Here is a 22,600-nt window from a genome sequence, read left to right on the forward strand (position 1 = left end):
CTGTGGGTGAGGTGAGGCAACAAAGAGGAGTCCCGAAGTCACACCACTCACTACGTGATGACATTCATTTTTCTAACCTAGGCTAACTTACCACATTCTTGGTGTTGGTGCAAAAGAAGCAAACCAACCCACTCCTCGCCTCTTTTTCACTTTTTAAAATTTTTAAATTTTTTAAAATATTTTAATCATTGTTCAAGTACATTTTCTTTTTAACTCTTGATATGACTATGCTAAGGCAAACAAACCGTGGAGAGCGCCTGCGGGTTTCCAGTCCTCGCCAGCTACCTAGGCTCCACCCCTCAGCCCCTCGGGGATGGTACGGGGCGCCAGTGGCCCGGGGTCAAGGTGAGGGCGGGATCTGGGGCGGTGCTGGGAGAGGTGGGGAACGCCGTGCGGGGCGGGACAACTGGGGCGGGCAGGGTTGAGCGGGTTAGGGCCCAGCGTCTAAGGCAGAATTGGGGGTGGAGGAACGGGGGCGGGGCTCCAGGGTCCCGGGCCAGGTGGCGCGGTAGTGGGCCGGGCCGGGGGCTGGACTTCGGAGGACTCCGTGGGTTGGAGAGGCTGGGCAGCGGAGGAGGGATTCGGCCGGAAAGAGTCCCATCGAGGAAGAGGACTGGGAGCTCCAGCCGGTTCTGCTCGCGGAGGAAGCTCAGCGGCCGGACTCTACCTGCGCTCCTCTGAGCGGTCGGAGCGAGTCTCTGGCCGCTATGGCCGCCGTCGCGGGCTTCCGGGCCTTCGGGTCAAAGGTACCCGACTGGCTCCGGCGCGGCCTGTGGGCTCCGCTCGCCGCAGGCTTCTGCAGCAAGGCACTGCCCGGGGCCGGTCAGTCGGATCCTGGGCAGCGACCCACCAGCGCGCAGCAGCGAGACGGCATCAGGTCAGCGGCCGGGCCGCGGGAGCCCTGGCCCTCCGGAAGCGGCCTGCGCCCCTAGGCGTGTGGGGCTGTTCCCGGGTGGGGTGGACTGGCGAGGACACGAGGAGAGAGATGGGCAGAGTGGAGGCCAGACGCCGCGCCCTGTCACCCCGCGCGGAATCCAACCAGAACTCTGTTAGTGGTCAGCGCCCCGCCGCGTTGTCCCCCCCCCCCAATCCGGTCGTCTGTCACTGTGCAATCTGGCCCGCGGGGTAGTCCTGCCGAGAATAGTGGATATAGTGCTTAAAGAGGTCACTCGCCTGGGCGCAGTCGCGTTTGAGACCCTGCAAGACTCACACCTGAGTATTTCAAGTGGGACTGCCCCACATCCCCCCCAAACTCTTAGTGCAACCGAGCCAAATTGTCATTGGACTCTCAGACTCAGTGTGGGCAGCTTTGCTGCTGTGGCCTTTGAGACACCCCTTTACTAGAGGGTTCTGTGCTTCACGAACCTGATCTGGCTCCAAAGCTATGTTAGGCTTAGCAGAGCTGCGCCTTGGCCCTCACCCAGAAGTGCTGGGGAAATAAATAGGACGAAGGACACGACATACTAAGCGCTGCCCTTTGGCTCAACGACCCCAAAACCCTTAAAACCATACCTGTGTACACAACGGAAACTGGACAATATAGCAAAGGTTGAAGGGCCCCAAGCCCCATCCAGGCCTCATCCTGACTTTTGCCTCCCCAGTCAGGAGCCCAACGGAAGGCCCATGTAGCATTCTAAGTATTTAAAAGTTACAAATCAAAATAACACTAAGCATGTTTTCTTCTCCTGCCCTGACAAGTAGGCCTTCATAAAACCTCAGAGGCCGTGTTTGAATTTACAACCCTCAGGCTGCTAGCAGTCCTCCCGTGGAGAGCCAGCCACTGGTCTAGTTTCGTGGGGTTTTTTTTCTTCCCAGCCTCTCTGCTCACCCCCTCTTACCTCTTCACCTCTCCTTTCTTCCAGGGGCTTGGGTCATAGGTCTGCAGATACCCCATCCACATGCCTGTGTTCTGCCTTCTCACCCCTATAAACAAGTCCTTTTGGTCACCCTGGGGCCTAGGGCTGCCCATTGCACAGCCAGGGAACTCCAGGGTTTCAGGTAACTGCAGCAGGGTTTGGAGGGAGGAGGTGATCCTACGTGAGTACATCCCATTATCCTAGTGGTCCCCTGCACACTTGGATGGGCACAGCTGGAAGAGGGCAAATCTGGGTCCATCTGCTCAGAAGCCTGACTTGTGGCATGGCAGCCATATGACAAAAGGAGGCCTGGTGGAGTTCTCCAGAGTTAAACATGAATCAGAAAGAGAGACAGGTGATTAGAACAACCTATCATCAATTCTGGGACTCATTTAGTAGGAAGAGAGCCCCCAAATCCAACAACTCAGTCAAGCTTTGAGTGTCCTATTTCAAGGCTGTTCCTCTCAGAAGCACCACTGTCATGTGGGGAGGGCCAGCTCTGAATTGGGTGCTGCTCTAGGCACAAGAGGGAGCTCTGAAAATGACTGGCATTTAGGGGTTAGCAGAAGGCTAGGAGCCTATGGAAATAGAGAAGGACCAAAAAGCCTGTAGAGGAGGAGTTAGTTTCTAGAAGGAGAACATAATCCAAATGGCCACTGGATTTGGTTCAGACAACTAGGAGCTGCTAGGTGAGAATAGTTTTACTGGAGTGGCAGGAACAGGAGCCTCGTTATACTGGGGTGAAAAGTGAGCTCAGCAACTTCAAGCACTCTGACAGGGTATGTTGCACACAAGCCGAAGGATTAATGGGATGCACATGAACAGACACTGCCATGCAGCTCGGGCATTTGGGGACTGGCATCATTTTACATAATCTTGCCTGAGGCCTTAGAATTTAATTTAAACATATGTCATGGATAGGATGGCAGCTTTTTAAGTCTGCTACAGCAAGCACACTCATTATTTTACTTGAAGGTTTATCAGCAGTTCTCTTGCCACTATCTCTCCCGCTACCCCCTTGCCCAATATAGGTTTCAAAGTCTATCAGCATATCAGCTGCAAGTCATTTTTGTACTTAGGAGACAGTATGTATATGAGAAACAATGATGAATATCACAGCCACCTAAACGTGGCAGCAAAGCGGAAATGATATTCCCAAGAAAATGGTATTGCACAGAAATTCAGTTGTCAAAGTGATTTTCCAGAAAACAGTGGCACAGGAGGCTATTTATGGAGACTCCATGCCGACACGTAGCGGTAGGAATATCAGATTTGGAAAAGAATAAGGAAGGCAGAAAACATGGATGGAGGCTGATGGGAAACACCTAAAATATATAACAATCTGGTTAGTGTCACTGCTTGTTCCATACAACAGCAAAAATAAGACTTTCCTATGTATAGGCGGTAAGAAGACAATACATGTTATTGTAATCAGCATACTTAAAATAGCAAGCAGGCCTTTGCATACTAGGTTCTAGTGAGATGACATGTCCAAAAGAGCCCTGTTGCTGTGCAGTTCTGTCCTTTTGTTCTTCACCTATCATTCCATTCTTGGACAGCATGAATCATTTACAGAATTGCAGGTTGCCACCATAAGAGATGGAAAAATGTTGTCATATGTGTGTATGGGCAGCTGCACTGTGGTCGTCCTGGGGTAGGTGGGTGGGAGTAGATCAGGGACAGATTTTATTCTTGGCTCTTCTAATATTTTTTCTGAAGGACAATGGAGAGAAGGACAGGTGGCACTGTGTGTCAGATTCCTCTGGCTCCTGCCACTGTCTTACAAACTGTGCAGCCTCTCAGTGTGCATGGCAATGATTTTGGAACGACTCTGACTTGCCCTTTCAGTGGAAGTGGCAATAATGTTTCTGACAGCAAACCTGGAGAAAAAGAGAAACAAATCAAGGGAAGAGGGAGAAAACCCAGCCTGCATTTCAAGAAGTGTCCTTGTTTTGACTTAGCTGTAACTCCAGAGAGTTGACAGACCGTCTCAGTTGCCTCTAAGCACCAACAGTTCTCTTTTCTAGTATTTTAAAAATAGCTCCAAGATTAGAAAGGAATTGCAGGAGTCCTTGCTTGTTTTGATTGGTGTATGACCCAGTAATTATAAAATGTTCTTCGTAGGAACATTGTCCTGAGCAATCCAAAGAGGAGAAACGCGCTGTCACTGGCAATGCTGAAATCGCTCCGAAGTGACATTCTTCATGAAGCTGAAAGCAAAGATCTGAAAGTCATTATCATTTCAGGTACTTATCTGATCTCCATCCTCAGGGTTCTGCAGTACCCAGAAGACTTTTCTCAAAATTCATTGGTTAACTGGGGCACTCCCTCACTTAACAGGAGAATTGTTTGGAAACTCCTTTATAAGAACATTAATTATTTAAAAAAATCTTGAGGAGGGGGCATAAAGGGGACAAATGGTAATTGGGGAAAAATGCAATAAAAAAAAGAAGATAACATTTTAAGCCCTATAAAAGTTTACAACGGCAGTGTTCACTTAAAATATCTTGTAGAGATTAAGTGGATTCTCACTGAATGTTGGTACATGTGGTATTACTCAGTTACAGCAAAATGGCCATGAGATAAAGTAACGGTAAATATAGGAGGACAATAAAAAGGTAAAACAACACAAAAAAAGAAAAAGAAAAACTCTTGAGCAGTGGGGGCTATGAAACATTGCCGCACTTGGCTGTTGGTCTTCCCATCAAAATCAGATGATTTACTGATCATGATGATTGGTTCCCTCATGGACCTGATTAGATGGGTTTAATCACTGATCCTTCAGGTAGCCTACCGCATCAGCCAGGACCAGGCTGCTCAGGCAGTTGACTGGTTTGTCTTTTCTGCTCCTGCTAAACTTTCCGCCAATATCCATAATCTTCAGTGGTGCCAGGAAGGGTGCCCTAGTTGGCTCATTTCTTTCCTTGTTCTTTTCCAGTAAAATTTTTTACTGAACTATCTAGTGATGATAGTGATGGTACAAATAATATCAGTGTCAGCACCTTAAAGCATTCACAGAAAAATAAAATGGATGATGCTCTGTGATATACTTTTTTTGTTGTAGAAGTTAAGGATCAGTATTTCTGGAGGCAGATATTCAGAATGTTACCTTCTTATCTGTGGTTAAAGGTAACACTTCAACTGTTTTACATGGCAAATGGAAAAGAAACAGGACAGATATTATTCATCAGCCATGGGGATGTTACCTGTAAGCTACAAAGGCAGCTAACTTCTGAATGACACAATTTCCTCACCTGTTTAAAGGGAATAATATGGCTTATCAAAAGAGCCACAACTAAAGGAAAATATGAGAAAGTGTTATCAGCTCATCTGTGGAGTTACATTTTGCTGTTGTTAATGACAGAGCCCATGTAAAAAATAAAGGGGTTCTCTTCACACTCTGACCTTCCTGACTACAGTGCTGACTGTATGGATGGCCACTGGCTGCAGACTAAACAACAAGGATGCTGCCAAAGGTGTGGTGCATTCTGATGAACCTACGTAAGTCAATACTCTCAGGCCAGACCAAGTCCAAAACCAACATGTGAGCCTGGAGGGACAACTCTGAAAGAAGCCCATTCACCCTGGCTGGTGAGCCCTCTCTGTGGTGTGATTGCACGTCTTGATTGGTTTCCACCATGGACCATTTAGACCATCACCTTGGATGTCATCTCAAAATACTGCCTGTAACTTTTCAAGTTGAATTATTTCTACCAAATTGGGCCATTAACTTTCTCTACGTGTCCACAGCATCAATACAAGTGTTCATTAAAGTTATTCAGTAGACAAATAAGTGACTTTCCCAGCTCTGCTGTTTACACCTTTTTATTTTCTTATCTCATTTGGAAACATTTGCAGCTGAGGGGCCTGTATTTTCTTCGGGGCATGATTTAAAGGAATTGACGGGTGAACAAGGTCCAGAATATCACGCTGAAGTATTTCAGACCTGTTCTGAGGTAAGCCAGGAGGACAGTTGGCATTGCAAACCTGAAAATGATAATTGTACATTTTAAAAATTGAGTTAGGCTTCTAGTTTACAGGTAAGGTTTTATCTGTGAAACCTAACCACTGTAGAACTACTGAAACCTCTGTGGTCATTGATGAATCCTTCATCCAAGCAACAATTTGGTCTTGATTTCTAAGAAATGACCATAGTTTGCTATTGATACTGCAATATGCCAAAGAGAGTGAAGTATATGCTGGATTGATAGGTGCAATTTCCAGCATCATGGGTATGTCTTGGTCCACGTATTTTAAGAGGCAAAGGGTGGAAATATCCATCTTTAGAGGAAAGAACCTAAGATTATAACTTAAATAATTTTAAACTGAAACATCTCTGTTAATGGGAAAAAGAGAACATTCATAAATGGGATAAAAATAATGATTTTTAAAATTATTTCCAAGTCCTGGCTCGTGTGGCTCAGTGGACTGAGGACTGGCCTGTGAACTGACAGGTCGCTGGTTCTATTCACAGTCAGTGCACATGCCTGGATTGTGGGCCAGGTCCCTGGTTGGGTGTGTGCAAGAAGTAACTGATGTTTCTCTCTCATATGGATGTTTCTCTCACTCTCTCTTCCTCCCTTCCCCTCTCTCTGCAAATAAATAAATAAAATCCTTTAAAAATTAAAATAAAATTCAGACTTTAAAAAATTATTTTCAAATGCTTCTTTCAATCAGCTTTTATAATACTACCTCCAAGTAGGAAAATTAACCTCTTCATTTTCACTTCCATCTATTTAACCATATTAAGAAGAGAAACTGCCAACAGATACAGAGGAGGAAGAACAAAAAGTTGAGATGATTTATAAATGTATCATCTCAACCCCTGGATAGTTAAAAATTAAAAATAAACTCCAACTTCATGTAACACATTGATTGTTTCAGGAGTATTTATTGAGTACCTCCTATGTGTATGGTACTTGAAAGATATTAAGGGAAATAGAAGGAAAAAAGTTTCCTACCAAACTGAAAATAGAAATCTAGTTGAGAAACAAGACATAGAAAACAGTTTCATAACTTGACCCTAAGATAACTTAGCCTAATTTTCCACCTTTCATAGACTTATTCATTCATTTGGTCATTTATGTTTCAACAAATAGATGACGATACTTGCTATGTAGACAAGATAGAGGTGAGCAAGGGGGGGCAGGGACTGGAAGGTGATTAAGATACCTTCTTGACCATTGTTTGTCTTCCTTACCATTTCCCAGAGACCCTTCTGGAGATCAGAGTATAGTTTTCTCACTTCATGGGGGGACAACAGGAAAAGTGAATGACTTGAGGCTTCACAGAGAGGAGAGAGCAGCCAGAGCTAAGACTTAGGTCTTTTGTTTCACATTAATGATTATTTAGCAGTCTGCTCCTGTGTTTGCCAAGGCTTGGGGCTTTAAAAGTTATTTTCCTATTAATACCTAGTATGTTTGACCAAAATAGAAAATTATCAAAGATAACCTGTAGGCCTTCCATCCTGCCAAGAGGACCTGCTTTTGTTACTCTGCCGGGGGATCTACATGAACTGGGATCTAAATGGGTTACCAAAGGGCCACGGGGAGGCAGAGCTGCTTCAGAGGATAAATACCAGGTTTTTGTGGAAGCTTCCAATCCCTGGATGTTTCTGGCTCACCGAAAAAGACCCAGTGCCTAAACAAGGCCAAGCCCTGATGCAGTCACACAGGAGTGAAAATGCATTGATTTCTTTAACATTTTTGTTCTAAGAAAATCAATTGTCTGAATAAATATGAGCACCATAAACTTATGCAAGATTTCAATTTCCAAGTGTAATCAACAGGCAGATTGGAACAGAATGAGCTAGATATTTTATGTCTGGTTCATGCATGAGAAAATTTGATTTCAGAAAGGAAGATAGTGCTGAATTAGCTTAGTATCTAAAATCTGTAACAGATTTGTTATAGACTGCAAGTACAGCATGATAGTTAATTATTAAAAATCAGGAATAGAACAAATTGAAAATGAGAATAAATACTCAATTATGGAAGAGCGATAGTAACCTTTGTGATCTGATGCTGCAGCTTTCACTAGACACCAGCCCTTGTCTGTCTGCTTTTATCCTGTGAAGTTTGACAATGGAAACCACAGCCTAGGAGGAGATTCTTCTCTTTCTCCTCACACCCCACCACAGAAATGACAATGGGGTAGGACGTCTGGCTTTTGGATATATAATATGGAACCCTCAGCATTGCTGTTCAATGAGGCTAGGGAAGAGTTAAATTTATATCCATTTTGGAGTAGGCCGGATCTCCAAAGAGTACTTCATTCAGAAGGTAAAATAGAAGGAATAATCAATTCTTGACTATTAAAGGATCAATTATGTAGCTACTTTATTCTCTGAATTGCTCTCTAACTTTACTTTTAAAATTTTCTAATTATAAAAGTAGTAAATGCTTATAGAAAATTCTGGAAACCTAGAAAAATAAATGAAAAAAAAAATTACTGATACCATACCATAATCATACCACCCAGAGAAAACTATAGTTAACAAAAATATTCACTACATTTCTTTTTAACCATTTTTCTACATGTACCTATTTCTCTGATAATCACACATAGATATGATTACATTGTGTAATTGTGTAATATTGAATGCTTACTATGTTCCAGGTAATATTGTGAGTACTGTAGACATATTAATTTATGTAATTCTCCAGTTGTTAAAGTTGGTACTATTATTATACCCATTTTACAGATGTGAAGACTGAGGGTTAGGCAGTGAGTGAGTGATAGACTGGGCATCAAACCCCAGCAGCCTGACTCCATACCACTACACATGCCCAGACTATCATGCTGATATTTCTCTTGGAAAATTTAATTTTAATAGAATACAGCATTCTGTGAAATAAATATAGTCTGGTTAATACAGCCACTTTTTTATTTCTATATGTTTATATTATTTATTGTTTTTATTATTATACAGTGATGATTTGGTGAACATCTTTGTCCAGATAGATTTTTACACCTTCAGATTATTACTTGTTAGTACAATTTTTAGATTAAAGGTATGAATATTTTTAATACTGTTGATATATACTGGATTACCTAAGTACTTTGCCACCAGGAAGTTTGAAATCCTAGTCTTTTGTAGGTGGCAAACAGGAGACAAACTGTTCAACTCTGATCACAGTCAGCTACTTTTCACAAGTAAAGTTCATTGAGTGACAGGTCACACCCAAAGCTAAAACAAAATTTTGTCTTTCTTTGCGGTTCTTGTGTGTCCTTCTCCTTGTCACTGTAGCTCACTGTGAATGAGCTCTGTCACTGACCATCCCCATTCTCACTAAAGTATGTGAACCCCACAATCCATGAACATTTTGGGGTATGAGTACATACAAGTGCATTCTTCTATGAAGAGGGTCACTAGCACTTAGATTCTCAGAGGTGACCCCCCAAAAAGTCAAGAGCCTCCACTATAGAATATAATGGGATATCCTTATATATATCATTGGTTTTGTTATAATAAAGCTGACAGTTATCAAATGCTTATAAGGATGAAGGTAAATTCCTTGGGCAAAATCAATGGAGGTCGTTTTTTTTTTGGAGTTGCCATCAGGGAAAACATACCCCGAGGAAGCTCCTCTCTGCCTCTCCTACCCTGCCAGGGTTCAAAGAACAACCATTTATAAACTGAAGTTACCATAGCAACACAATCTGTGTAGAGTGTCATGAAGAAATGGAGAAATAAACCAAATTATTTCATAAGCTGCAAAAATAAAGCTCTGGAGACTTGGGAGGAGCAGGGGTATCGCATGAGCAAGTTTGTGGCTGTCCTCTCTGTGCCAATGGCACTGTTTCAGGAAGTTTGTTCATTTTGATGACAGCAGGGTGTTCCCCACCATTGTAATAGAATTGAGAGATATTATGGTGGTAATTTGAGGAGTGATTACTAAAGAAACTGCCTTCCAGTCCCTTTTCCATTTTAATTTTTCAAGGGAGTTAAAAATACCAGTTTCAGACTTCCACCACTAGAGCTCCACACAGGCTCAGTGACCACAGATGCACTGTTCCCAGGGACGAAGTCATCTGTGTCCCCTGGTGGGGGCGCTCCAGAAGCAGTTGGAGAGGAGGGGACTGGAACCTGGAAAAGGCCAGGGCTGAGGGTCCGACAGATGCGGGTTCAGACCCTACAGCACCACTTGCAGATCTTGGATCTTGTCACCTCAGGCTGGCTCCTTCCGCTCTGAGCCTTGTGTCCTGATTGTAACACAGTGTTCCTACCCCCTGGGGTTCTCAGGAATTAAATGGCACAGTCTGATTCACAGTCAGTATTCAATGCAAGTTAGTTCTGTTTGTGCCTTCTTTTGTCCTTAAAAAAAAAAAAGAATCTGATACACTAATGGATATGAAAAGGCTCTGAAAACAGGAAAGACATATGAAATAAACTAATGTTGTACCTCCCTCTTGGCATGGTTGTGAACTGGGTGTGTTTGCCCCTCCAGGTCATGATGCTGATCCAGAATCACCCCGTCCCCGTGATTGCCATGGTGAATGGCTTGGCCACTGCTGCTGGGTGTCAGCTGGTTGCCAGCTGTGACATTGCTGTAGCCAGTGACAAATCCTCATTTGCCACTCCGGGTGTGAACATCGGGCTCTTCTGCTCCACCCCTGGCGTGGCCTTGGCGAGAGCAGTGCCAAGAAAGGTAATTTGGCCCCCTGCAGCCCCCTATCCAGTTGTAACCCTCCAGCGTGCATGTCACAGGGTTAGCTCCAGAATTCGCTTGTTAAAGTAGCATTTGAATCAGGACATTCTGCACCAAGCACAGCTGGCTGGGTGTGCCGCAGTGTCCCTTCTAACGTCTTGCATGGGGGATGGAGTATGCAGCTTCTCACAAAGTGCTTCACTTTGTGAATTGTGCATTTCACTCTTGCCTGCCCCTCAGTATGGGCTAGTTAGGTTTTGGATTTTTTTGTTTGTTTTCATAAAGGCACACATTTTTTTGTAATCTTATTTGAAATGCAGCTGAGACTCAGTTTTGTTGCCCTGAAACATTGCCCATGAGCTGTACTAGCATGGTGACACATGCCAGTAGTAGGAAGCCAGAATGCAAGTGTTGCTGGCATATTGTGTGCTGACAATCTGTCTTGTTCTACAAAGGACAGAAAGTCGCTGCCGTACTGAGTGTGTCAGCTCTGTGGTGGTTGTATTTCAGGAGCATGAACAGCCTGTGCCTTGTGTGTTAAAGCTGCTCCAGGAGCCACATTGTAAAAGTTGTTTTGTCATAGCTAACCAATGTGAAATCTATTTCTTTACAAAGCTTTCCCCCCTTCCTATAACATCAAAAGTAATATTTACCAAACTTAAGTAGAAACCAGTGGGTTCCTTGTTCTAGAAAAAGTACATACTCATTCTCAATTGGAAATCTGTTTAAAAAATGAGGGGTGAGTGTCATATACCATAGCAAGTAGGGAACTAAATTGCTTTCTAGAATATCCACATTAGCATCTGCTACAAAAATTAGCAGTTACTCACATGCCTGAGGCACAAAAGAAATGAGACTCAAGGGAAATCAAGCCACAGGACCAAGACATTTAGAGAAGCACTCCATTCTTTCATGGTGCTTCCTCATTAGTTTTCACAGAGGTGTGTGTTTTGAGGACATTCTGAATGCATATGCCTACAAGCGCACACACATGAAAACTGGCTGAATGTGGGCTCTACAACTGCAGGTAGTGGCCTGTCAAACGGAGCTAGCTGAAACATCCTCGGTCCAAGGGGTGTTTTGATCCCTATAGGATGCACATTTACCTTAAATGTGTGTGTATGTGTATATATGTACATATGTGTATATGTATATATGTAAACACATTTGTATATGTAAAGTCCCTACCTTGTGCCATTATATTAAAACACATTCATTACAAACATATGGTCAGAGCTTATTAGTAAACTATCTTATAATTGTGCAAATCATATCACGAGGCCTTGTGCATAGTAAAAGGCAGTTGCCTGCTTAGCCTACCTGCATGCAGCTGTTCAACACCCAACATCCTGGAAGGTTCCGTGTTAAGGCATTTGAAACTTTTAATTAAGTCATGATTGTCTTGCCCTGGCTGGTGTAGCTCAGTTGGAGCCTTGTCCCATAAACTGAAGGGTCATGGGTTCAATTCCTGGTCAGGGTACATGCCTAGGTTTCGGGTTCGGTCCCCGGTCCAGGTGTGTACAGGAGGCAACCCACTGGTGTTTCTCTCTCATCCACGTTTCTCTCTCTGTCTCCCCCATCATCTCTGTCTAGAATCAATGGATGTATCTTTGGGCGAGGATTAAAGAAATAATCATTATATGTACAAAATACATATATAGTATATATAAATCATGATCATCCTACTAACAGGATAAGAATCCATTCTCAAAACAAACTTTAAAAATCAAGGCTTATAATTGACTCCTAAAAACTTAAACATTATATCACATTATATCAAATTTTATTTTTTTAATTTATTTTTATTTATTGTTAGAGAGGGTAAGGGAGAGAGAAAGAAAGGGAGAAAACATCGATGTGGAGTCCATTACCTTTTAGTTCACAGGCCAGCTCTCAATCCACTGAGCCACACCAGCCAGGGCACATATTTTCAAATTTTAAGGTAGTTTTTGAGAAGAACGAGAGGGAAAACATGACAAAAACAGGATGTAAGTTCCCAGGAATCCCAATTGTTCTCAGAAACACGTTGCATAATTGTCCAGCATGGGAGATTAAAGGGTAGGACGTTGTAAGACCAAAGCAACTTTTTCTTCCCACAGAAAGTTCTGGCAGTGCCAGGCCCACTCCGAATCTCCCATATCGTCCCACGTGGGTCCCTGATCTGTGCTCTTCCTGTTCTGATCCCCCAGAGGCCTTTGAATCACTAGAGTCAGTTGTAGCATTTTTGTTTGGAAGTCTCCAGGGTTTTTTCCTAGTCAGCTGTCTAAAAGTGGTTCAGCATTGTAATACAGTGGTCCCCAACCTTTTTGGCATCAGGGACTGGTTTCATGGAAGACAATTTTTCCACAGAGCAGGGCAGGGTGGGGGCATGGTTCCAGGATGATGCAAGCCTTTTACATTCAAGCTCACCTCCTGTTCAGCCTGGTTCCTAACAGGCCACAGACTGGTACAGGAGTTTGGGGACCCCTGTATAGAAGTCCTTGCATGTAGGGCTCATTAATGTTGGCCTATTTGGATGCATGGAGCAGAGAGATGGTTTCAGGTCAATACTAATGAGCTGAACTTGCAGTACTGATCAAGGGAATTTAGTGGGATGAAAGGCCTGTTGGCACCTAAGGCCCTTACCAGGTTTCTGGACTGCAGATCTTACTCGGGACTTACCCTTTAGGAGGGAAACTGGGGATTCACAAAAATCTTAAGCCTGAACGAAGCACACCTACCTGTCATAATTGCATGATTCTCCCACAGGAACACACTCATACACAGGCCTGTCAACTGCGTGTGGGTGTTGGGCACATGTCCCCATGCACATCCACAAGGAAGCAAGCAGGTGCTTTTGTAAACTGGCCTAATTAGGGAAGTTGAGCCCTTTTGCTGCAGGCTAAGGCCACATGTGTGGTCACCAGCACCCTCTGCTGGTCACCATGGGAAACTGCTCAGCTGTGCCACAGACAGAGGGCTGCATGGGAGCAGGAACAATGACATAGACCTCTTGTGTTCAAGCCAGACTGAGCATGAATAACATTCCACGTTTGTAAAGTGTTCCTCTCCTCTGGTGTGAGTTAAATAATTCATCTTCATTGCACCATGTAAACAACCTGCCTGGTGCAGCAGCTCCCTGCCCCTATCAGAGGTGGCCTTCTTCAGGAACAAGCCAGTGCCCCAAGCTGTTGGCATCACAGGACAGTGCACTAAAGGTCCAGACCCTCTCATCCCAAATCACTCACTGCTGTAGGAACACACGCTTCCACCCATTTACCCACGATAACGTGTGTATTTGTGGAATGTGATTTCTCAATTTAATTAGAACAGAGTAGAACTTTGAAGCTGGAAAGAGTGTTAAGGCCTTGTTGCTCAGCTGGTGTGCAGTTCACCATAGAGCCTGGAGAAATGCAGGGTCTCAGGCCCATGAATGCACCAAAGCCTGCCCTCACAGTCATTTGTGGGGCCATCAGAGTTGAGCCACGTGGACTCAGCACCTTGAGAACAAGTAGCTCAACGCCCTAACTTCCTGCTCAGGTTTCCCAGCTAATTGAATTAGCCCCGTGATCCATCAGCCTCATTGTTCTCTGAGTCCTCTAGTATCCCAGCCCCTGATACTGGCACACCACTGCCACCAAATGGTTCTTGTCATAGGCAGGACTGGAGGGGACCTGGAAGGCTCCTCTGCTTTAAATAATCACCCCCCTTCAGGGGCCACGATCCGTAAAACACAAGTTTACAGCTGGAACAAGCATGTGAATCATAGCCACTGCACTTATTAAGTGCCTACTGAGTGCCCAGCACCTCAGTATAAGCGATACATATATTTTCTCTAATCTTCACAATTCTGCCAGAGGATGGTAGTCTCACTCCTGTTTTTCAGATAAGAAAACAGACTCAGAGTGGAGTAAATCATTCCCTTAAGGTCTGTGGTTAGCAAGTGGCCTCAGGGACATCCAGACACAAGTTCCACTACCTAGGGAGTGAGCCTTGGCATTTAAAAACCCAGTCCTTTTTGTGGTTTTTAATGCAAATAGCAGGAAGAGGAAGTGTTAAATCATCAGCTTGTTAAGGGGACCCAAGAAGTGTCCCCTAAAAGGCAATAAGAGTTGGTTTAGGAAATAGGAGATATTTTCTTCTCTCACACCTGAGGTTTCAGGATCCCACTACATAGAAACTTAAATAGCAAGTAAAGGTTGTGCTGATGAGTTATAAAATCAGCAGGCTTTCTTTTTCTTAGGGAATGCCATTCCATTACCTTATCTGCCTGGGTGAAGTCCCCATAAATCAACATTGTGCTAAACAGTATCACCCCACTAGATGGGTGAGGAAACTGAGGCCTAGAGAGAAGCATAAACTAGGTGGGGGGACTTAGAAAGCTGAAGATAGGCCAGGAACTCAGTCCAGGCCTGACCCTGCTCCAGTCCAAATTTCTTTCATGAGCAGCTTTAATAGCATTAGGACCTCTTTGGTCTTCTGGACAGAAGGGAGAGGTGCCAGGATAGCAGAAGCATAATCTAGTCTCATGATTTAAAAAGCCATCTAAATCAGTGGTTCTAAACTGGGAGCAATATTGGTCCCAGGGACATTTGGCAATGCCTGGCACCATTTCTGATCATCACAAGTTGGGGTTGGGGGATGGCACCCAGTAGATAGAGGTCAGGAATGCTGCCACATACAGAATGTTATTCAAAAAACAACCCACACAACATTATCTGGTCTAAAATATACAATGGCACTGATACTGAGAAACCAGGATCTAAGTGCTCTCTCAGCTACAGTTTCAGGGGCCCTCTACATAGAAATGTAAACAGTAATTAATGGTTGTGATGATGCACTACATTGTATATATAGTTTAAGCTATTCCCATTATCTCTCACTGCATAACCCCCCACTGTTAATTGGCTCAAAACAACAGTAATTTGTTCAGCCCATGTGCTGTAATTTGGACAGGGCTCCAGGCTTGGTGAGGAAAGCTGATCTCTGCTCCACAATGTCTGTGACCTCAGCTGGGAAGACTTCTTTTTTTTTTTTTTAAGATTTCATTTGTTTATTTTTAGAGGGGAAGGGAAGGAGATAGAGAGAGAGAGAGAAACATCAATGTGCGGTTGCTGGGGGTTATGGCCTGCAACCCAGGCATGTACCCTGGCTGGGAATTGAACCTGGGACACTTTGGTTCCCAGTCCGCGCTCAATCCACTGAGCTACACCAGCCAGGGCTGGAAGACTTCTAAATTGGGGGAGTGACAGCTGAGGGCAGTCAGCATCAGGCTTGTTCGCTCATGATTCTCTGCAGGGAACTCAGATGGGACACTTAGCACAGCCTCTTGGTGTGGTGTGGGCCTCCTCAGAGCTAGGCAACTGGTTCTCAGGCTGAGCTGACAAGGGAAAGAGCCACATGGAAGCAGTTATTAACTCTTCTTTTTTGAGTCCTCAGCCAAGGATGTGTTTATTGATTTTAGAAAGAGAGGAAGGATGATGGGGGGAAGGGAGAAAGAAAGAAGAAACATCAATGTGAGAGAGAAACATCGATAGGCTGCCTACTGTCTGCATCTCAGCCTAGGGAAGGAACCCGCAACCTAGGCATGTGCCCTAATGAAGAATCAAACCCCCAGCCTTTAGGTGTGCAGGACGACGCTCCAACCAACTGAGCCATCCTGCTGGGGCAAGCATTATCACCTCTTGACCTAGCCTCCAAAGAACTACAGTGTCACTTCTTTCTACTGTGCTTGCCTTCATGCAGTCATTCATTAAATCATTCATTGGTAAATATTTAGTAGGTTGCCTGCTATATGCAAGGCACTCCTCTTGTGCTGGAGATACAGAAATGAACAGAAGAATAAAAAGAAAAATCTCTGGCCTACTTGGGTTTGCCTGCCAGAATTGAGATAATACAATAAACAAATAAACATGTAAAGTATATAGTTAAATGATAAAAGTACAAAGGACTAAAATACAGTCAGAAAGGGGGATAGTGCTGAGGTTGGATTTGCAGTTGTAACAGGGTGGCCATGGAGGACCACATTAATGAGGTGACATGTGAGCAGAGACCTGGAGGAGATGAGGGAACAAGCCATGAATCAGGACATCTGGGGACAGAGCACTGCCGGCCAGGGAGTGGCAAGTACAGGGACTGAGGTGACCACATGTTTGGCGTATTCAAGGCACAGCAAAGATGGCAGCCATGCTGCAGGAGAGAGCAAGGAGAGAGGTTCTGTGTTTCTCATGTACCTGGGAAGCCTTCTGTTAAATCATAAATCTGAGTTTCAAGAAGCTGAGCTTTGTAGAATTACAGAATGGAAGCACAATTTGTGGCCAGCAGTAGAGCCAAGGAAACTGGAGAAAGTGAGGAAGGTGTACCCCACTTTCTGCAGGACTTGGAAACCTGTGCGGAGAGGACTGTGGAAAGAGGGCATCCTCTCCTTGTAAGTTAAAATCATGCCAGGCGCCCTGTCTGTTCCTGGAAGGCATATCCTTTCACTCCTTCTCCTCCTCCTTTGGGAGATGAGGCTGCTCTTTCAAATCAGACTGAAGTGGTAGCTTTTCTGAACATGCCCATCCTTCTGGAAAGCAGCCACTGCACTGGTTTGTGGGAGGCATTTTTAGTTTTATCCCATCAGGTGTGGCTGCTGGCCTGTGCTTGGCTCTTGAAAGAGGCAGCTCAAACCTCCTACTTCTGCAGGGCTAGGAGCTCAGCTTTGGGGAAGGACCAGGGGTCTCGGAGAGTCCTGCCCTCTCCTTGGTCCTGGAAAGATCATCTGTTCCTGATACCTGGGCCAAGATTGTCAGGAAGTCAGGACACGAGACACCGCAGCAGAATGAAGTGGAGAAGGTGGGACTTAGGTGGCAGTGGGTCAGAAGGAGTGTGCCTTAATAATTGCCCGTGTTTCCTCCCCCAGGTCGCCTTAGAAATGCTTTTTACTGGGGACCCCATTTCTGCTCAGGAGGCCTTGCTCCATGGGCTGCTCAGCAGAGTGGTGCCAGAAGAGCAGCTGGAAGAAGAGACCATGAGAATTGCAAGAAAGATTGCCTCCTTGAGCCGTCCTGTGGTGTCTCTGGGCAAGGCCGCCTTCTACAAGCAACTGCGCCAGGACCTTAGAACGGCCTACCACCTCACCTCCCAGACCATGGTGGACAACGTGGCCCTGCAGGATGGGCAGGAGGGAATCAAGGCCTTCATCCAGAAGAGAAAGCCTGTCTGGTCACAGTGAGCTGGCCACATTAGAGGATCGAGGGCAAGTGATCCCCATAAGCAGCACTCAGGACACCCCCTCCCCATCTGATCCCCAGCCACTGTGGCCTTGTGACAGTAACAGAAGACAGACAGACTGCTTCTGTAACATCCATAATGGTTTCACTGCATGTTGTCTCTATGATTCCATGGGGAAAGGATGAAGCAGAGAGTCAAAGGAAGTGCTCATTTAAAGGTAGTGGGCACCTGTGATGGGCCAGCTACATAGAAAGCCTGGAATTTGATACAGTTCTTCAAGGGACCTTAAGTGAGGGATCACCCTGACATGGAAGAAGGTGACGATAAAATGAGGTGTGAAAAAAGGATGTCAACATGCCTCTTTTATCAGAAATGTCCCCTAAAGTGGAGGTACTTCTGGTTGCCCCAGGCACATGGACCATTTCAGATCTCCCTGAGATACTCTATACACTGAACATCTTGGTTCTATTGAGAAGTAATCATGCCATCGGCTTTGGAATAATCTTATGTGAGCTTAAAAGGTTAACTATTTAGAGAGACTGGTAATTTTATCTTTCTAACCAGACTGTAAGCTATCTGAGGGGAAAAATATCAACTAATTCTTATTTTTGTATGCCCATACTATGGTCATACTACAGGTGCCTGACGTTTCTGTAGTGAATATCCTAGCCATCGGGGCTACTGTGATACTGGGACCCTGGGCTAATCCTGAGAATAAAAACATCAAGAGAAGTGGGAAGGACGCAGAACATACATCCGACCCACTAAAAATCACTTGCTCCAGACACACTTCCAAGCTCTGCTCAGCTTCTAGTGAGAATCCACAGCAGCATCAGGAAGAGAGTCCCCCAGCTGAGCAAGAGCTTGGATTAGGACCTAAATACATTCCTTTCTGGCTTCTGGTTCATTATGGCCCATGAGATGTTCTAATTTCTTGTCCTCAAGCTTGTCCAATTTATCTTACCTAAGAGTAGAATGTGGCCCTAAATGTGGTTAGTACTTCAGCCAAGACGAGAACGATGTAGCTCTAACCAGTGGTTCTCACTCAGGGCAGGCATTTCTTGGTATAGACGTTTACTCGTGTTTTCACAGCTTCCACAGAGATTGGCATTCTTTTTTCTTTGCCAGTTTAGAAAGGTAAAAACTGATGTTTTCTTGGAAAGGAAGAGTTTGTTCTAAGAGTACCCCTCCTGAGCAGGAAGATCGTTAGAGCTACCACCTGCCAGACACCTGGCACATGCTACACTCTCCTACAGTCCTCACCACCACCCAGTGGAGCAGGACCCACAACAACCTCCGCCTCACACTTGAGTAGTTAGTTGAGGCTCGCTGTGTCCCAGCTGACACTGGACAGAGTGACGGTCCCAAACTCAACCTGCCTCATACAGCATGGGTACGCTTTCTCCTGGCCATGCTGCCTCTCGGGGAGGCTGGCCCCAAGGGATGACTTTGCTGCCCCAGGCTAGCCCTCCAACCAAAACAACAGACCAGGTCCTCCTTGCTCCAGAACTGGGCCAGTGCTCGAGGGACTTCAGATTCCAATTCTTGGCAGACCACTAATGGAGTTTTTACTCCAAAGCTAATAACAAGCTGGCTGCAGCTCTGAACTAGGTCACGAAGGACGGAACTGTCATGGTTGGCTCTAAATGGTCCTGTCAGTGGGGCCCCCCGTGCCCTTTCTTCAGGTGACCGGTCTTGGCAGTCACCGTTTGGCAGTCACCATGTCATACAGTGTAGAGAAGGTGTTATAAACTCTCTGGGCTTTCAAGGTAGTAACAAAGCTTTCTCACACATTTGGCAAATGAAAAGCAAAAGTTAACTCTCCATTGTCTGTGAGCTACACAATACCCTCAAACCATGCAATCCTGAGGCCTGCAACCCACTCTCTGATGTCATATGATTCATCCTAAGACTAATATAAATTTGGGGTTAATTTGTATCTGCTTCCTTCCACTGGGACATAGAGAAAATGTTCTCATAACCATGTGATGATTGCCTTCCGAAAGTCTAGTAGATCTGTCTTTCCCTGCACTATTTTACTTCTCAGGGAGCTGTGCTGAGCTCAGCCCAGCAGTGCAGGGGCTAGAAAGTCAGTGCAACGGGTGTTCACTCCTGCTCACCTGGGAAAGGCACCGTTGTGAAGGCTGGCTTGAGCCCTGGAGAATATAAACAAAAGGAGTGAATGACTGATTAACTTTACACCAGAGAACTTGGTGATACAATGAGCCTGAGCTCCTGTCCAGTCAGCTTTATGCCATCTCTCTTCCTGTCCCCCTGCTATTCAGGAAGTTCAGAGAAGTTAAAGCATTTGCCAGGGTGGAGCCAGCATGTGGGCTTGGACAAGTATTGTTCTGAAGCCTGTGCTCCTGCCTGCCACACTGTATTCCTCCCAGTTTAGTGGGATTACTGTTCCAGCCTGGAGAGGAAGGCTACCAGTGTGCTCAATGGAAGCCAGTCAGAAATGGCACAGCCAAGGCAACACAGGTTTTCTTACCAAAGAGGATTCGGGAAAAGCACGGATTTGAACACAAAGAGCACTGAGTCCCAGGTTTGCCATCAGCGAGCTGTGTCAGTGTGTAGGTGATGCAGTAGGTGATGTAGTAGGTGATGTAGCCTCTTTCAGCCCTCAGTTTCCCAGTCATAAAAATGACACCACTGGACACTTTTCCTCTCAGTTTTGACATTCTGGGTTCTATAATATTGGGTTTGGAAACTCACTGTGAACTTGAAACAAGAAGCTTTTGTTCAAAGAAAATGCTTTATGGTGAATGGAGAACACAGGCATGGGTTTTTTTTTGCATTGAAAACACCTGATTACATTTGAAAACAAGAAATCCATCACAGAGGTTTTTAGGACACACCAGCACCCTCTGATGTCATGGCTAGGAAAACCCTACACTAGGCAGATCTCTGTCCCGGCTGGCAGCTACCCTTACTTTTGTCTAGGTGCTTAACTCAGCCAGCCCGCCCTCCTCTGAAAACCCACTGCAGTAAGAGCAGCATTTCCATGTGTGGCTCGTGGGTGATCTGGACTGGCCAAGCGCGGATTCCTGAGCTCCTCGCCAGACCTCTGAATCACAAATTCTGGTTATTACTACTCAAAAATATGCATTTAAAAAAAGATATCCAAGTGATTCTGCTGCACATTAAAATATGAGAACTACTGGCTCAGGGTGGGAGTGACAGATCTCTCCCTGGCGGTGTCTATATTGAAGCAGTGGGGCCATGAGATGAACGTGCCAGCAGTCGCCCCGTTGGCCTTGACAGGACTGTGAGTGGACGTGAGCACTCCCGGGAGCCCCTTCAACTCTTCCAGGTGGACAGGTTCCAGGGCCTGCCCAGCCCTCCGTGTGCAGGCCTTTGGAAGCCCCACCTCCTAGCACATCAGACATCAATCAGAATACACCCACATTCCATAGTAACTATAATACTATGTTAGGGCAGGAAAATGAGTGATTTGCTTTTAAACTTTAAAAATATCTTTTACTAATTAACAATGATTATTTCTGGGCATCATCAAGTAGGCAAGAATTAAATTCAAGGTTATTGAAGTTGATACGTTAGTTAATAAAATGGTAAATTTCAGTCAGTCTTACAAAGGATTTTCTTTCATATTTTGGAGCTCAAAACTTATTTTTCAGGTCCCAAATAGAGAACCGTGAAAAGCTGCAGGCTATCCAGGCTGTGCCTACAGTATCTCTTGAATGGAACAGCCCAGCCCCTGCCTGCTCCCAGTTAGGGGGTGGGCTGTCTCCCCCCCCCCACCCCCGTGGGGAGGAGGGGAAGAGGTGGGGGAATCAGGTGTCATAAGGTTTACATTCCTGTCATGCAGACTTCAGACTTCCTTACTGATTTTATATTGCTGTTTCCTTTGAATCTCTCTGTCCTGCCCAGGAATGTTTCACACAACCCACAAAACAATTTACAAGTAGTTTTTTACACATTTAAGAAATGTTTTCATTTTGTGTTACATGTTTTCAATATTTACCTTACCAAATTCTGTATGGAGATGGTAATTCCCAGTTTTAGACATTTCTAGGAATTTAGAAAAAAAAAGTATTGGTCAAAGTGGAATGTGATTTAGAACTTATCAATGCTTAGGTTTATGTAGTGACTGCTCCATGTCAGGCACTGGGTTAAGCATTTTGCAGTTATTAATACTTTAATTCTCACAAAAGCTGTGTGAGGTAGGCTTCATGAACCCCATTTACAGACGAGAAACAAAAACACAAAGATATTAAATAACTTGCCTGTCTTCACACAGCTAATATGGAGCATGTTCTGCTCTGCTTTTTAATTTTCTGAAACTCATTTAGGAGCTGCAGTCTGAGAAGTCTGAATGCCTATGGCTGTCATGCAGCCTTCCTCGGGGGGTGGGGTTTGGAGGCCAGCTGGTCTGGCTCTGCAGCGTGAGCTTGTGATTCTTCCCGCACCTCCTGCTGCCCCTCTCACCTGCTTATAAGCAACCATCACATTGCATCTCTGCAAATACTGTTCTGCTCTGCATGAAGCACGTTGATTTACTGTTTTTAATTCACAGTCCCCTGTATCATCCTCCCTGTCCCCCAACAAAAGTATGCATCTCTGCAGGACCACATCGATTCTTATCCCCTTTATAAATTCTCAGAGCCTAGAACCGCCCAGCACAGAGCAGACTTGTTTGGTCCAGGTCAGTGTGGCCAGGGCACATTCCCCATACAGGTTACCTAATACAGACAGGTGGTTTTGGTTTGGTTTGGTTTTTCATTCTCAGGCCACATTTTCCAAATCAGTTTGGGAAAGTTAAATGGCTGAGCAGAACATCAATTAAATCAGCATTTCTTCATAGGTCCAGGGAAGTTTTAATCATCTCTTTGTAAATATAGGTCAATATTAGGAAGTCACGCCGCTCACTTGGATGAA

At 44.9% G+C, this 22,600-nt stretch overlaps 1 protein-coding gene across 1 annotated transcript; it reads left to right on the forward strand.

The window, feature by feature from the left end:
• Positions 1-485: 485 nt before the first annotated feature.
• On the forward strand, positions 486-21,283 carry ECHDC3 (enoyl-CoA hydratase domain containing 3). The gene is made up of 5 exons (XM_045857816.1): positions 486-877; positions 3,981-4,102; positions 5,715-5,812; positions 10,307-10,507; positions 17,388-21,283. Exons 1-5 carry the CDS (start codon positions 708-710, stop codon positions 17,697-17,699), a joined length of 903 nt encoding a protein of 300 aa, XP_045713772.1. The 5' UTR covers positions 486-707; the 3' UTR covers positions 17,700-21,283.
• The last annotated feature ends 1,317 nt before the right edge of the window (positions 21,284-22,600 follow it).

This window comes from Phyllostomus hastatus, unplaced genomic scaffold, assembly GCF_019186645.2.
Source record: "Phyllostomus hastatus isolate PE091 unplaced genomic scaffold, TTU_PhHast_1.1 phas_scaffold_1674, whole genome shotgun sequence".
NCBI classification, from domain to species: Eukaryota; Metazoa; Chordata; class Mammalia; order Chiroptera; family Phyllostomidae; genus Phyllostomus; species Phyllostomus hastatus.

What these genes read in the sequence shown, in the direction of transcription:
- ECHDC3 (XM_045857816.1), top strand. Translation starts at nt 708, where the DNA reads ATGGCCGCCGTCGCGGGCTTCCGGGCCTTCGGGTCAAAGGTACCCGAC. An exon ending in CAGCAGCGAGACGGCATCAG is followed by an intron (nt 878 to 3,980) that starts GTCAGCGGCCGG and finishes TGTTCTTCGTAG; the next exon opens with GAACATTGTCCTGAGCAATC. An exon ending in GAAAGTCATTATCATTTCAG is followed by an intron (nt 4,103 to 5,714) that starts GTACTTATCTGA and finishes AAACATTTGCAG; the next exon opens with CTGAGGGGCCTGTATTTTCT.